Source organism: Ovis aries, chromosome 19 (genome assembly GCF_016772045.2).
Source record: "Ovis aries strain OAR_USU_Benz2616 breed Rambouillet chromosome 19, ARS-UI_Ramb_v3.0, whole genome shotgun sequence".
NCBI lineage: Eukaryota > Metazoa > Chordata > Mammalia > Artiodactyla > Bovidae > Ovis > Ovis aries.
This window is the reverse complement of record NC_056072.1, coordinates 5,371,204-5,387,774: the sequence shown is the minus strand read 5'-3', so window position 1 is coordinate 5,387,774 and position 16,571 is coordinate 5,371,204. Positions and strand designations below refer to the sequence as shown.

The following is a 16,571-nucleotide window of genomic DNA, read 5'->3' as shown; positions in this document are numbered from 1 at the left end:
TTGCAAAGAGTCAGACACAACTGAAGTGACTTATCATATCAGGCAGAGGCCATGTGATGGAAAAATGTAAACACGCTCACTGAATGAATGTTTGTCTCCAAAGAAACCAGATAAATGTCCAGATGTATAACCCCTGTGTTAACCGACCTACTGTGCCGCGGATTCTGTGGTGATGATGACGGTTCTTGAACTCTGACGTGTGGGTGCTTCTTGCAGGGTGCAGCTCCGTTCCTTGTGTGCGCCACGTCTGGTACCACGGTGCTGGGGGCCTTCGATCCTCTGGATGAGATAGCGGACATCTGCGAGAGGCACGGCCTCTGGCTCCACGTAGACGTAAGTTCACCCATGTGCGCCCGTCTGTTAAACTGTGCAGCCTTTCTGCAGCTTTGGTGGGAAGTTTTTCATACTCTTAGGAGCTAGACGTGAGCTCTCCAGCTATTTGTATCTAAATGTATGTATATTTCTAATTGGGACTTCCTAGGTGGCTCAGGGGTAAAGAATCCACCTGCCAATGCAGGAGACACGAGAGATGTGTGTCCTCCTGATCCTGGGTCGGTAAGATCCCCTGGAGAAGGGAAATGGCAGCCCACCCCAGTACTCTTGCCTGAAAAATTCCACGGAGGGAGAAGCCTGGTGGGCTGCAGTCCATAGGGATGCGAAGAGTCAGACACGGCTGAGCGCAAGCAGGCATATTTCTGATTAGGGGAGATAAACATGTCATATCCTGCTAGGTAATAAGGAAGAAGCTACCCAAGACTCGATGGGGATTTTGTCTTAGTTTTCCAGGTTTCCTCTTATTCCTCTGGGTAATTTCCTTGGCTCTACTGTCATTAAGACAGCACAGTATGGGGGACCCCTTCCGCACTGTGGAGTCAAGAGGCTGATTTAGGATTCAAACCTGCCTCCTCTTCATTGTGACCCCAGCTCGCTGGGTTTTGGTTTCATTTGTAAAGAGGGAAATGAGTGCCTGATGTGGTCAGTAAAGGATCTTCTAGCTCTAATGTTCTGGGATTCCAGCCAGCTGAGAAACGCCAAAAGCTGCATAGCTGCACTGCATGCCATAACTAAAACAGCTTTTATCTGGATCTATCACAGAGAGCTATTGGAGAGTGGTTGGGATAACATATATTCTTTATAATTTTCTAACTTAAAGGGTTGGCCTTTTTGTGTAGGTCCAGGGGTTGCTCATAATGTTGTTTTCCTTGATTAAAAGTAACTTAAAGTTCTACTTAGTCAGGGTTAAAAAATTGAGTTCAGCTGGTTAAGAATGCTTGTTGAGCTTTCTGACTTTGTGTGTGGATGACACCAGCAGTTAATTAGTTTGATTCAACCTAGTAGAAAGAACCATTGAACCCGAAGATGAGACTTCAGGGAACTTTCCTCCAGTGAGTGAGTGGTTCCTACCTTCCTTATCAGGCAAAAAAAGGACAATATTTTTGACTCACTGAACATTTGTTTGGGGCATACACCTACACCTAATTCTATGAACATTTGTTTGGGGCATACACCTACACCTAATTCTATAGTTTGGATGATTGAAAGTAAGGTTTCTATGATATAATATCAAAATAATTTTTTAGCAACTCAAAGCTTTCATTGAATATATACTAATATTTGGTAAAAGCAGCAATAGTCATATGAAGCTCACTAGAGTTATACGCTTGATTAGTATGCAAATAGCAATATGTCAGGTAAATTATTTGTGACTTCTTTAAATGAGATTGTAGGATTTGTATCTGTTCACATTTCAACTTATATGTTATTGGTTTTTATAGACTTAGAAGTATAATAATACATTATGTCCTGAAAGATAATATGAAGTGAGTACTTTTGTGACTGTGGAAATAGGGGCAAAATCAAATATATGAGCAGTTATACTTAAACATTCTACTCTCATAAAAGAAACATCAAATATGGATTATATAGTTTTTGTAAAACAGAGTAACTACAGCAGTTTCCAAATTGGGAATGATGTTAAGAGATTTATGGAGCTTAGAGAGAATTGTGATTGATAAGATGTGAATGAAAACCTCTCTAGATTTTTTAAAAATCAGAGGTTGAATTTTTTAAGAAAACCCTTTTATAAGGGAATATTTGAACCACGAAAATTGTTCTGTTTGCATGTATGTAGTATTCGATTAAATTTGACAACTTTTTGCGTGACTTATTAAAGAAATTGGCTCTAACACTGAGACAAGACTCACTCACCCTCTAATATTACAGACGTCATTCTGTTAATGAACATTTTTAAGAATGTTATTTATTTTTGGCCGTGCTGGGTCTTCGTTGCTACCCATGGGCTTTCTCTAGCTGCGGCAGCTGGGGCTCCTCTTCAGTGCTGTGTGCAGGCTTCTCCTGTTGCAGAGCTCGGCCGGCAGGCACACGGGCTCAATAGCTGCGGCATGCAGGCTCAGCTGCTCCACACGCGTGGGGCCTTCCCAGACCAGAGATTGAACCCACGTCCTCTGAATCCTTAACCACTGGACTCCCAGGGACATCCCATTGAAAAAATTCTATGCAGGAACATGTAGCTTTTCTTGAAGAAACTTTCTATACCAAGTTTATTAATTTGAAAGATAAAAAAACTAATAACATTACAGTGATGACTTTGGCCTGTTTGAAGTTTTCTAGACAGTATTTTAAAGAGCCTTTAAAATATTAAAAACTGGTATTTACTTGGGTTTCTTTTTAAAAATGAAATCAGGATTGCTTGTTCTGCATTTTCCTTAATACCAACTTGGCCAGCATGTACACCGTATCTTATTATTTCGAAGATACACATATTTTGTTTACATCTTTAATATACCTAATTGGTATGTTGATGTCATATTGTTTTTCTTTCTTAGCAGTCCACAAACAAATGGTTCCCTTACATCTGATAGTATCTGAAATTTGGTTAATCACAATGCATTTTTAAACAACTGAATAAGAAAAACCTTAGTCGTGTTGAAAGTTTTGGCTGTGAGAGCCGGGGTTATTGCAGCCTCTGCCTGAGACCAGGATTTCAGGGCTAGTCCAACTCTTCTCTGAAGCAGAGGCTGCGGCTGCTGCAAATCCTCACGCTCCCCACCGCACTTCCATCCCAAGTCCTCGTCCTGGAGAAGGTGGCAAAGACTACACTTAAAATCGGGGGCTTTTGGAGCTGCCGTCTTTCCATTCCACCCTGCCTCCACTTCCCTCTCAAGATTAGCCGTACGATTTAAGATTATTAACTAGTTACTTAAAGAGAAAAACATAGGCAAACAGTCCCCGTGGCATCTAACTCAGAGGTCCATAGTGACATCCATTGGTTTGATGTGGCGAGCTTTGGAATGACGAAGTTACAGAGGGAAGCCAGTATAAGGAGGACACTGGCATTGGGGTGTTGTGTTTCTCCTTAGTTCTTTTGAGGAATTCATTTGTAGCTGACCTGTTTCTAACCCGGCCAGTACTATGCTGTGCTTAGTTGCTCAGCCATGTCCAACTCTTTGAGATGCTATGGACTGTAGCCCGTCAAATTCCTCCGTCCATGGGGATTCTCCAGGCAAGAATACTGGAGTGGGTTGCCGTGCCCTCCTCCAGGGGATCTTCCCGACCCAGGGATCAAACTCAGGTCTCCCACACTGCAGGTGGATTCTTTACTGTCTGAGCCACCAGGGAAGGCCCCAACCATGCTTAACCACCCTGTAAACCAGTGCACTGATGCCTTGAAAGAGCTCCTGGGATTTTAAAACTGCAGTTCAGCTCCCTAAGATGAGCAGAACATTGTCTGCTTCTTGAGGAGGAGGAAGAGGCAGAGGGCAGTGCAGGGGGCAGTAGGGAGAGCAGCTGTGTGAGTTGGGCAGAAAGGGTGAGAGTACGGGGTGTGTCTGAGTCTTCCTGATGAACCCTTCCCCTAGTTGCCACTGGTAGGTTCTCAAGAAGTTGAAGGATATGAGAATTGAGAAAAGCAGGCAACTTAGAGTTTAGGGTGCGTAAGAGAAGTAAAAGAACCTAAAGTGTAAGTGGTTTCATGTTTGAGAGGGTCAAGTTCTTAAAACGCAGGCCTGGGAAGGCTCAGTTAGCAGGCTCAGATCAAGTTTTCCCAGAGGCCGAGGGCAGTTGCCTCCACGGCTCAGCCTTGGTCACACGTGGTCCATCATGCATGACGGTGGGAGACAAGGGCAGGGACAAGGGGGCTTGACTGACAATCCTGATCATCGGTCCCTTACCTGGGAATCTTGAGGACGTGCCTCTGCACCAGTTTTGGCCCACAAACCTTTGGGAACTTCTGGGGTGATTGGCGAGTCTAGTCCAGGGGAGCAGGGCTGGAACATGAGGCAGTCGAGGTTCCTTAGGGTTCACTGGGCAGATAATTGTTTTAAGCAAAGGAGAGGAGAGCTGAGAATAAGGAGAGGAAAGGAAATCCCAGAGTCAATAAGCCTGGAGGGGAGGGAGGAAGAATCAGTGTGAGCAGTAAGAACGTCAGTTTGGTACTTGGAAATTTAATGAGACATTCACTCCCAGGACCATGTAAGAGCCCAACTCTGCAAGTGAGCCCCTCCTTAAGGGTGCAGCCTGGTGACTTGCTCTCTTGCCCCTGGCCAGCCCTAAACGGGAAGGCTGCTCTTGCAGCCACTCTTTGCTGTCCACCAGTGAGCTCGGCTTTTGTGATGCTCTGAGAACGTGGAGACCTCTCGTTTCCTTCCTCCTCCACACCCATGGTGCACCCAGTCTTGCCATTTCTTTCCATATGATATTGGGCTCTTTCTTAACTTTTGTTGGAGTTGTCAACATTGAAGGACTCTTGTGTACTTTAGATTCTAAGAGTTTAGAGTGTGTGGACTGTGTCTTTTGTCCACAGGCAGCTCAATGAGTTACTTACCAGTCTCTCTATAATGTGGGGATTTAATTCCTAAGCGTCACTGGAGACCCTTCTGTTGCAATGAGGTTCAGATCACCTGAGCAGAGCTGGTGATCAAAATTTCCCAGAGTCCATTGGGAACTCAAACCAGGGCTCTGTGACAACCTAGAGGGGTGAGATGGGGTGGGAGGGGGGCGGGAGGCTCAAGAGGGAGGGAACATATGTTTACCTATGGCTGATCCATGTTGATGTATGGTAGAAACCAATTGTCCTTCAATTAAAAGTAAATAATTTTTAAAAAATGCCTAGACTCCATATTGGTGGAAACTGACTTACAGTATCAAATGGCAACTGGCTGGTGAACAAATAACACTGAAATAACGTGGTTTGGGTTGTATCACTGTCTCAACAGGCTTCTTGGGGTGGCTCAGCCTTGATGTCCAGGAAGCACCGCAGGCTCCTGCAGGGTATCCACAGGTAAGCGTGGTTTCCCAGGCCTGGTGCCTTTCCTTCAGGCAAGGGGGTCTCTCTGGACTTGGCCCACTTAGGTGACATTTTGATAATAGGCCCCAAACTAAGCACTTTTTTGCTTAAAAAAAAAAAAAATCTCTAAACAACAAACTCCCCAAACCACTCACACCAGGAGGCCTCTGGAGCGCTGACTTGGATGTGAATACTGAAAGCACCTGCAGGGGGTCATAGCATTCTTCCCACCAGAGGAAGCTGAGTCTCCCCTCCTTACCCTGCTTTTCCTCTGTTTAACGTAACAGAGCTGACTCTGTGGCGTGGAACCCACACAAGATGTTGATGGCTGGGATTCAGTGCTGTGCTTTCCTCGTCAAAGACAAATCTGTGAGTTTTCCTCTTGTGACCTTTGGGCTTGAAGGGGGGTGGATTACCAGATTGGGGTGGATTACCAGATTCGCGTTTTTGCTTGTGTTTTGTGCCTGGGGCCAGAGGTAGATGACAGTCTTTGGTAAGTGTTGATGGCATCAAATGGAAAGAAGAATGGGCCCAGAAAAAAGATGGAGTACTTCAGCTCAGGTAACCTGTGTTTGATTTAGGTGTTATATAATCTCATTAGTTATAGCTAAATGGTCTCCCTCGCTCTCTTTGGGGTTGTATTTTAAAGCTCAGTTTTAAACATTGCCAAATTATTTCCCCCTTGATTAAGTCCAGGATTTAAGTTATCTTGAAACTTCTCCTCCCTGAGAAAGGAGAGCAGATGTGTGTCACACATTAAATTGAATGCCTAATATGCTTAGCTGGGGCTTAACAGCCCGTTTTTATGGGAAGACGTTGGTTCAGGGCTGATCTCAAACCCTGATTTACTAGAGGACTGCCTGTCTCAAGCGATTGGTACTTAGCTTCTGTTGGAACACTGGGGAGTGCTGGAGACTGGTCTGGATCGCTGTGAGGCAAGCAGACTGAGGTTCCTCTTGGTTTGAGGTGAAAACCCTTTGCTTTCTGTGGGTTAAATAAGGATCCTCGTGGGCCGTGGCCCAGGCTGGGAAGTGCCGCCTCATCCTTAGAAATGCCTCCTCAAGATCTGCGCGCAGCGTGTGGGTGATCTTTCTCAGCCATCTGTTTACATCTTTTCCTTAGGGGACTCCCTGTGCCAACGCTCAAGTCATTTTCTCTTTTTAAGGAATTTTATTTCAAATGACAACCATATTTAAAATCTGAAATCTCATCCTGTCTGTGTCACAACTTTCTTTAAGAAAATATTCTGTGGTATTTGCATGTCAGTGAGCGCCCTTTGTGTTTTGAGATGACCAGAGAGAATGCTCATCAGACACTATGGACAGATTCTGCATCTTGGGAATATGAATCTATCCCTTCATGTTTTATTAGATTCGCTACTCTGGACTGTGTTCAATGCCATTTAATTTCTATTACCTTAAGTTTTTAAATAGTAGAGAGACTGCATGTTATAACTGGAAGGTGGTTTAAGATCACTATACTATTTATGAACCAAAGAATATATTCAACTTGCCTACAATCACATATATAGGACATGAAAGAGTTCGGAGTAAATCAGGTTTTCCTGTGGTCCAGATATAAGAACAAAAATACTATGCTGAGCATCCTTCAAGTGCCAGGCATTTTACATCTGCTTTCCCCCTCATCCAGTCATCTGGATAACTTCTCTATCTGTTAGTGTGATGCTCTCAGGAGTGGAAAATTTAAACCCCAAATTTTATGACTCTTCTTTTAAATAACTTTCTAGCTTTCATAAATTTTTCTCGTTGAATGATATTTGGAGTGATTTATCCAAGAATTGATTTACATTCATGTCCTTGAGGCAACTTAAAATTTTCTGGACCATCTAACTCTATAACAGTGGTTAAAATTTTTTTGGTGAAGAATTCATTCCTGGATCTCAATGCAAATTATAGTCCCCATGTCTACTCACACGGCAGGGATGAAGAGGTTAGGAAAATTGCGTTCATGGTGCAGAGCAGCACTTTCCAAAGCTGCCCTTTTTTGATGAAAGACTGTTTTCAAATTAACTAGAATGCAGAGTTGAACCGTGAGGTATGAGAGACGACCATCAGCTTAAGTTCTGTGCTGGGAGTTGTCTCCCCCTTTTGTACCTGGTTTCTGCCTCTGATGTTCAACCGTACTTTCACGTGTTCTCCCACTGCCAGCTGCTTCCTACATAGGTCAGGCGCAGCAGTGCTGCTGGGCTTAGAGACAGATGTGCTCCCCATAGTCAAAGGGTATATGATCTCACAGAGGAGACAGTGGACAAAGTGTGCCTGCCTGTTGAATTGTTTGATTACTGATTTGATAAGTGCTCTGAAGGCTGCGTCAGACATAGTTAATTACGTATTCGCCAGCCATCATGACCTCCCTTCTGTCTCCTGATGCTCCTCTAACCAGCGCCCCCTGACAGCTAAGAGTCACCCTATGACACGGATATGATGAGGGGAAAATGTGAAACAAATGTTTTGGTTTCTGAGCGAGTTGGTATACACAAGAGCAGAGCCTTCTTTCCCCTTTTCTACCATGAAGGCAGAAACAGTGCTATGTCAGACCGTGATGTAGGGAGCTCTGACAGCCACTTTGTAGCCAGGAGGTGATGACCCTAGATTAAAAAGTGACAAGCACAGAAGAGCAGAACAGAAAAGGGGAAAGTCTTGGTCTTGGATGACATTGTATTCACTTTGGAAGTGCTCACTTCCAGAGTTTTTGTGATATGAGGTACAAGTAAGTATCCTTATTGCTGTTATTAATAATAAAACTTCTTCCACCAGGTAATCTATTACTTGAAGCTGAATGTCCTGGTATCTGAGACAGAAAGCAGTATGTTACTCGTGCTATAAAGCAGACCTGAGAAGTTCCAGAGGGAAGGAACAGTGTGCGCAAAGTCTTTAAGAAATGAGGGTCCTTTTTTTTCTTTTTTCTTCTTAATTTTAAAACCTGAAAGAGGTTCATTGAACAATGAATAATGCTAAGATTGGCATGAGATGAGACCAAAAGATTAGGCAGTGGATGGATCATGCAAGGTCTTAGAGGCCATTTGAACAATTTTAGATTCAATGTTTAGAACAGTGTAAGAATTTTAAAAACAAGGAGTAACCAGGAAAGATTTCCATTTAAGACAGCAATCTGGAAGGGAACAGAATAGATACAAGAAGAGAAAAGGCTTGCAGTACCCAAACAAGAGCTGATGGTAGCGTAGATGGGAAAATGTGATAAAATTCGAGATGTATTTCAGCTACCAACTAGACCGGGCTGAACTCCCAGTTATATATGGGACACGAGGAGGGAGCAGGTGCCATGGCTGACTCCCGATGAGTGACGCAGCCGCGAGGTGAATGGTTCCATGTAAGGAGACAGAAGTGACTGAAGGAAGAGAAGATGCTAGAGGGAAATGTCGTAACTCCAGCACGGGCTATGCTACATTTGAGATGCCGGTGAGGGATGCAAATGAAGGTGCCATGTAGGCAGCTGACACACGGATTCAAAGCTTGGAAAAGAGTTCTGGACTGGAAAACCAAATTAGGGATTGCTGAATGTAGGTGATGCTTGAGATCAGAGTGGAAGGGCTTGCCTTAGGGGGAGCTTTGGAGTGAGAAGAAGACGGAGATCTTAGACCTGAAAAACTTCAGACTCTGAGTTTGGAATAGAAGAAGAGGAACCCGCAGGGAGAGAAATTTGAGCTGGAGCGGCCAGGGAGACAATAGGAGGACTAGCAAAGGGTGATAAGAGAAGCGTATTAGGAGGAGCGCTGCTTCCTTAGAGAAGGCGCCCTGGCTCACCGGTGCCACCTCTCCCTCACTCCCTCTCAGAGCCCATTCCCTTCCTCTGAAGTACTGTCACATTTGTGGTTATGACTTCTCACGCCTTAACGTCCCCTCCCCTAGGATGTAAGCTGTATGCAGGAGGGACCAGGTCAGTATACTCACTACGGTACCCTGCGTGCTGAGCAAGTCCTCCCAGAACGAGGGAAAAGTCAAAATTCACTGAAAAAAAAAGAATAATTCAGCACATTTAAAATCCTCACTAATGTCTGCCTTCGTGTCAACAGTAACTAGGAGTTTCCAACCTCTCCCCTACCCCAAATTATGCCTTCTGAGCGGTTTGAGATAATGGTGATTATAATGAGAGCTGATGAGCTTTATTGCCTTGGTCCCAACCCAAGGGACTTCCCTTGTAGCTCAGTTGGCAGACAATCTGCCTGCAATGCAGGAGACCAGGGTTCCATCTCTGGGTTGGGAAGATCCCCTGGAGAAGGAAATGGCAACCCACTCCAGTATTCTTGCCTGGAGAATCCCATGGACAGAGGAGCCTGGCAGGCTACAGTCCACGGGGTCGCAAAGAGTCAGACACAACCGAGCGACTAAACCACCACCACCCAACCCAAGGCTTGAGCGGACCTCTAGCAGGTAACTGACAAATAGCGATTTTAATTTGGACTTACTTCTCCAGATAATGGAAGGGGGTAATTCCAGTTAAAGAAAACAACAAATTACTTAGTGAGCATACCTCTGTTAAGGGAAAAATTGATTCCCTAATTTGTACCCTCAGAGCTGTAACATTCACAGTGCTGGTTTCCTGATTGACTGGCTTGTAGTGTTTGCATTTTTAATTTCTTGTATCCGTAAAGGAGACTGCCCGCGAAACAAAGCAGAGCTGTTACTATCCAAGCTGTACTATCACTAGCACTCTGCATGATAGCGATAAAAAGAAAATCAGGGATTTCAAAAAATCTGTGATTATAAATAGGTTGACTTTAGATATAAATGCCGGATCTACATGGGTGTTTTGAATCAAAGACAATTTTTGATTCTTTGATCTAAAATAAAAGGCATATTCTGAGAATCAGATGCATAGATGGAGAAAAATCTTGGTACTGGCTTTTTGATTTTTAGGTTTATTGGAAGAACATTTTAGTGTAAAAAATCTGACAGTTATATGAAGATATGAAACATGATAATCAGATGACTTTTTGACTATGAATTATTCCTGTTTCAACTTATCATTGCCATCCAGTACCAACTCACAAGGACTTCCTGTTTAACCTAGCAGCTATAGATGGTTAAAGGGACATTTTTTTCTTAAAAAAACTATGTCGATAATAAGGATTTTTAAAACGTCTGTTTCTATGTTTATTTCAGAAGTAATTCACATTTATCATAGACCAGAATCAGAAAATTCAGATGGGGAGAATGATGAAGAAAAAGATGCCCTTTACAAATATCTGAAGATGCATAGTTTGTTATGCATATTGATATATTTAAATGTGGGTCTTCCCAGGTAGCACTAGTGGTAAAGAACCCACCTGCCAAAACCTGAGATGTAAGAGACACAGCTTGATCCCTGGGTCAGGAAAATCCCCTGGAGGAGGGTATGGCAACCCACTCCAGTATTCTTGCCTGGAGAATCCCATGGACAGAGGAGCCTGGTGGGCTACAGGCCATACGGTCTCAGAGAGTCAGACACAACTCTAAGTGATTTAGCATGTACACATATTTAAATATACACAAGTATTTACCTAATATAAAAACATATTTTGATTTTAGCATGCCTGTTGTCTTTCACAAAACTGTGAATATTTCTCCATGTCAGTCTGCATTCTGTACATTTTCCATAGCTGCACAGTGTTCTATCATTTTGATATTTGATAGTTAATCTGACTACCTTCTTACCACTGACCAACTAGATTGTTTTGATTTGAAGCTAACATAGATATGACTGCTCCCTTTGAGGCTACATTTTTGTATATTCTCCATTTCCCCCTATGAGTAGATTCCTAGAAGTCAAAGAGTTGTGATCATCTTTCATGATGTTTTCTTATACTTTGTTTCCTAATTTTCCTTCTAAAAAATAGCTTGCTTTCTCCCTAGCAGAGTATGAGCAGGCATGTGCGTCTGTGTGTTAGCCTTTGACATCGCAAGAGGTTTTAGCTTTGTTGAATTGATAGACAAGACATTTGTACACCCATACTTACAGACACACAACCATTTTCCTTCTCATGTTACGCAGTGATGTACTGCACCTCCTTCTCAGGGATCTTTAGCTGGAAATATTGACCCGCAGTGCTGGGTTTCCTAGGCTTCAGATGTGAGGCCTTGGAGGTAGGCTTCCAGTTCTTTTCCTTTCATCTCCAGTCTGTAAGAAGTGCAGGATGACCCTAGTTTTTCTTTAGAAAGAGAAATAGCAGAGAGAAGAGGGGTAGAAAATCCGTTCAGAACACACACTCATTGGCTTCCCAGGTGGTACAGTGGTAAAGAACCACCTGCCCATTCAGGAGACACAGGAGACATGGGTTTGATCCCTGGGTCGGGAATACCCCCTGGAGAAGGGAATGGCAACCCACTCCAGTATTCTTGCCGGGGAAATTCCATGGACAGAGGACCCTGGCGGGCTACGGTCCATGGAGTCGCAAAGAGTTGGACATGACTGAGCGGCTGAGCACACACGCTCGTTGAAGGTATGCTGTGGGCCCAGCACTGCTACGAAGGGAGAAAAAAACCGAAAAGGAGACAAACACCACCTCCCCACGTGGTTCCCAAGGAAGGCAGGGATTTCTCACTTGATAACGATGCCTGAGAACTGTGCTCTCTCTCAGACTGGTTTCAGTTTCTATTCTGAATGATCTTTGATATGTCAAAGGACTGCTATTATATGCCATTAAAAAAAAATTGTGCAAGAAAAGGAAAAAGGGAGAGGAGGTGATTTATCAGAGAGACTAGGAAAAAATGTCTGCCTTTGTGTGGCTCTCTTCTTCAGCTCTGATTTTGCTTCATGGAGTTCCTATGGCAGTGCCTTCAATAGCTTGAAAATACTGAGCAATCTGATCATCAAATAATTTTTTTGCCTCATGCCAGAGAACGCTAAGACTTCCTCTACGCATGTATGCTTATATGCTTCTTTGAAATGACAGCCCCCTAGCTAATGAAGCAGGAAAGCGGGAAGGTGGGTGCTTAAAACTGATTGGAAATAAAGAGGCTTTTGCCTGGCAGGAGAGACTTTGGTCTCCTGGGCTTGAGGTTGCTGAAATCATTCTTCAGATCCGGGAGACTGTTGCCTGAGCTGAGAGAATTCTTCAACTTTTCAGCAAGGTTGAGAATTCCATAACACCAGCAGAGTTCTTCAAATTCATGCTTGGTAAATAGACCTTTCTCTTTTTAATTGCTGAGTTTTCTTTAGTCATAATGAAGAAAGTTAATTTTTTTCATGAGGCTTTTGGAAATTTATGCATACATGTTTATCTATGTATGCATCACATTTTACAAACCTCACATGGTATTAATAGTCGTGACAAACACCTCAATCATGTCTGCTTCCCTTCCCCACAAAGTCAAGACAGATAATAATTCATGTTAGAATTGCATGCGTTTAAAATCCATTATATCTTTTTCCACTGAGCAAACCAATAAAATTGGGTTTTAGGATTTATTGGGTTTGTATTGCAGTTATCATTAATTTTAACAAGGGGATTTGTAGTATGTTTTAGAATTATGCCTCAAGGAACCTAGTTCCCTGGCAAACCATAGCCCTGAGGGATGTGTTAGTGCCTGACCAGGATTGTACTGATTCCATCCATAGTTGCCATTATGTCATGAATGGGCACAAGTCCCAACAAAGAGCTTATCTCTTGGTCTCGGAATCATCTGTATGGTGTGTGCATGCTAAGTCGCTTCAGTCGTGTCCGACTCTTTGTGACCCTATGGACTGTAGCCTACCAGGCTCCTCTGTCCATGGGATTCTCCAGGCGAGAATACTGGAGTGGGCTGCCGTTTCCTTCTCCAGGGGATCTTCCCAACCCAGGGACTGAACCTGCATTTCTTACGTCTCTTGCATTGGCAGGCAGGTTCTTTACCACGACCGCTGCCTGGGACTCTGAGTTACTGGGGAGCAGAAGGGGTTTTACTCATTGCTCTTGACACACTAGTTGGCGCAAAACTTGACTCTTGATTCATGCTCAATAAAAAGGTTTCCCCAAGTGAACTTCCTTTGTGTCTTTCCCCAGTACCATCAAATGGTAATGTTTTAAATGTGCTACCTACACTAGACCCTTTATCATGACAACCTGATCTCTTCAGGTTTCAAAGACTGTCCCTTCTTGCTGGCACTTAGAATTTTTCTTTTCTGATGGGATGTAGAAATTATTTGTCTTGTGCATAGGGTTTGAGATATCCACTATCTCCTTACATCCTGTTTCATGATGATGCTTAGGAAAGCTCTCCCCTAAACTGTGCCAGCATTTGGCCTTTTGTCTCCGTGCCTCAGAGACCAATAATAAATCAGTGACTCATGCTTTCCTCTTTGCAGAAACCATATTGTCTTTCCCCTAGAAGGTTATTTTTGTCTCAGTGTCTAATGATGCCGTACTTCATTGGATATTGGACAAGCGGAAGAGACACTTGCTTTCCTAAGGCTCCCAGGTCCTCCCTTGACCCCTTCTAATGAACAGAATGACATTCACAATCTGCCAGGGCGACGGTGGTGCCTGTTTGTAATGTTGGACCCAGCATCTTGGCCAACAGTTTTCCAATTTCATCCTTGAGTTCCTTCAAACCTTTGGGTGGCTGCCACCTCGTCCTACATTAATTTCATCAGTTTGACTTGAATGAGTTGGGATGCTGCCCATGGCTGGATTTAATATCATCTGCCTGTCTATTTCTGGAGAACCTGAAGAGCGTGGGAATCTTTCTGATATCCTTCCAGGTAAAGAGCTCATTCTTCATGACAGCCATCCCATGCCTAAGGGACCGCAACCTTTGCTTCTCTGCCATTCATCACAGATAACTTCAGATTTGCTAAGAAATGGCCTTGAGGGGAAAAATAGGAAATTCTACCGTTGTGTCCTTTGGTCATCTCTAATTTGACAAAAACTAGCAGTTGAAAAAGTATCTCAGAAAGAAGATTCTACTTATGGATTGAATTTTTTTTTTCTATCCTAACTTGTAACAAAACTGATTAGGGTCCCACGATACGGGAAGATTATATGTAAGTTAAAATCTAAGAAAAATGGGAAACATAAGGATTAGGGCATAAAAGGAAACCTGGAAAAAAGTTAATGGAAAAATACATGCTTCACCTGCCTCAGTGGGGTAGGCTAAAATTTGATTTTAGAATATTTTAAAAGATTCTAAGTAGCTGTCTTTTTGCTTTTATTTTTGCTTTACTATTATCTCACTGCACCAAGGCTTTCTCTTCTATTTCTGCTCTCTGGTATGACACTTGAGGCCCTTTTGACTTCTTGGCATAAATTGTTCCATTTGTTTGCCTTTGTACAATTCTAGCTGTCATATTTGTTGTTTTCCAAGGAAAATATCTAAAAACATCTGACACTCCTAATTAGGCTTTCTAGCTTTGTTGTTTCAAGGCCAGATAATTTCGGAGAGTCCATTTTTTGTGCATATGGGGTTTTTCTTCCATGGCAATTCAAAATCCTGATATAAGTACATGTGAATAAGAGAGTATTTTTATTTTGCAGATAACTCAGAGGTGGTAAATAAAGATTAATATAGACTTTTAGTCATTGTGCTTAAACCCTAATTTGTACAGAAATTGCTGCTGCTGCTGCTAAGTCGCTTTAGTCGTGTCCGACTCTGTGCGACCCTATAGACGGCAGCTGACCAGGCTCCACCATCCCTGGGATTCTCCAGGCAAGAACACTGGAGTGGGTTGCCATTTCCTTCTCCAATGCATGAAAGTGAAAAGTGAAAGTGAAGTCGCTCAGTCATGTCCGAATCTAGCGACCCCATGGACTGCAGCCTACCAGCATATAATAAAAGAATTAATTGTAGACCAAATCAAAAAAGAGGAACTCTGTAATATAATCACCATATTTTCTATATTGAAAGAGAATATGATTCCTGCACGCAAGCACACGTGTTTACTCAACAAACATACTTACCTGTAGGTCAATATGATGGTGGTGGAAAACCATAATTTAGGGAGTTTTGTTAATTACAAAAGGAACCAGGATCTTCTCTGATAGTTCATTCTGAGGGCTATTTGGGAGTTTAGAAGATACTGATCTTTTTTCAATTAATTATTATGAAATATAAGGAAAATATAAAACATGAATGTACATATATAAACAGCTTAAATTTATTTTTATGAAGAAGAATAATCAGGTGATTCCATACAGATTAAAACAAAGATCCAAAACCCAGGAATTCCCTTGTTCCTGATACCAACTTTTTAACTATTTTCTTTAGTTTTGTTTTGTAATTATATATTCTCAAATTATATATATATATATATATATATATTTACTTTTGCCTTTTTGAGATTTATATAAATGCAGTCACGCAGTTTGCATTTTTTGATTTGGTCTTGTTGTTATTACTGAATCTTACCTTATGTCTGTAGGAATCACTCCATGTCACATAATTGGAGGGTTATTCGTTTGCACTGTTTATACTATTCCTTATGAACATATCACCATTTGTTTATCCATTTTGCTATTGATGAACGTTTGAGTTAGTCTAATTTGGAGCCTGTACAAAATTTTGCTATGAACATTTTTTGTGTATGTCTTCTATATCCCTGAGATGCTGTCTGGTATACTTTTCTCTTTTCTTGAAGATTATATTTAGGAACTTCTTAATGAATCAAAAGGGAATTTTGTTTTTTCTGGCAATAGAATTCTGTCAGCAATTTTTCTTTAGAACTCTAATGTGTGTGTTTTTTATTTCTTTTCCTCCTTTGGGTCTTTTGGTGTTGTGTATTAGAAAGTTAACTACTTAATTCTTTTAATGGCAAAATGACTCATTTCTCTAGTTTTCTTTAAAATTTTCAAACGTTCTTAATTTTCTGCCATTTATCTATAATGTTATTAATATGAATTTTATTTGGTTTTTGTCACTGGGACTTCAATGGGCCTCTCGAATGAATGTGTAGAGTAACATGTTTTATAGTTTTTGAAGACTCTCCATTTAATTACTGACCCTACCTCCTCTTCTTTGCTGGTTCTCCAATTAAATGCACATTATACTCCCTTACTGTTTCTTCTCTTACTCTATTTTCTAAATTTAAGAACTTTATCTTGCCTTGCTTTCTTCATTGTGGAGAATTTTAGGGCCTATTTGAAATTCAGTAATTCTCTCTTCGACTTTGTCTAATCTACTGTTAACACTGTCCCTTGAGTTCTTACTTTATTATTGTCTTTCCAGTTTCACAGTATTTAATTGAATCTTTTTCACATATAGACCGTCTCTGGGTCCTTGTTGACGTTGCGATCAGCTTCTATCTTCATGAACATTCTGCCTCACAGTCTGCC

The 16,571-nt window shown here is 42.1% G+C and overlaps 1 protein-coding gene across 3 annotated transcripts in view; it reads left to right on the top strand.

Annotated features, from left to right (window-relative positions):
* GADL1 (glutamate decarboxylase like 1) overlaps positions 1-16,571 on the top strand; it is a 191,222-nt gene that overhangs the window by 61,904 nt on the left and 112,747 nt on the right. For all 3 annotated transcript variants that reach the window (XM_012099310.3, XM_042235771.1, XM_042235772.2), the window contains exons 9-11: positions 217-333; positions 5,235-5,299; positions 5,593-5,674. In XM_012099310.3, the coding sequence (XP_011954700.3) occupies positions 217-333; positions 5,235-5,299; positions 5,593-5,674 (264 nt within the window). The remainder of the gene's footprint in view (positions 1-216; positions 334-5,234; positions 5,300-5,592; positions 5,675-16,571) is intronic.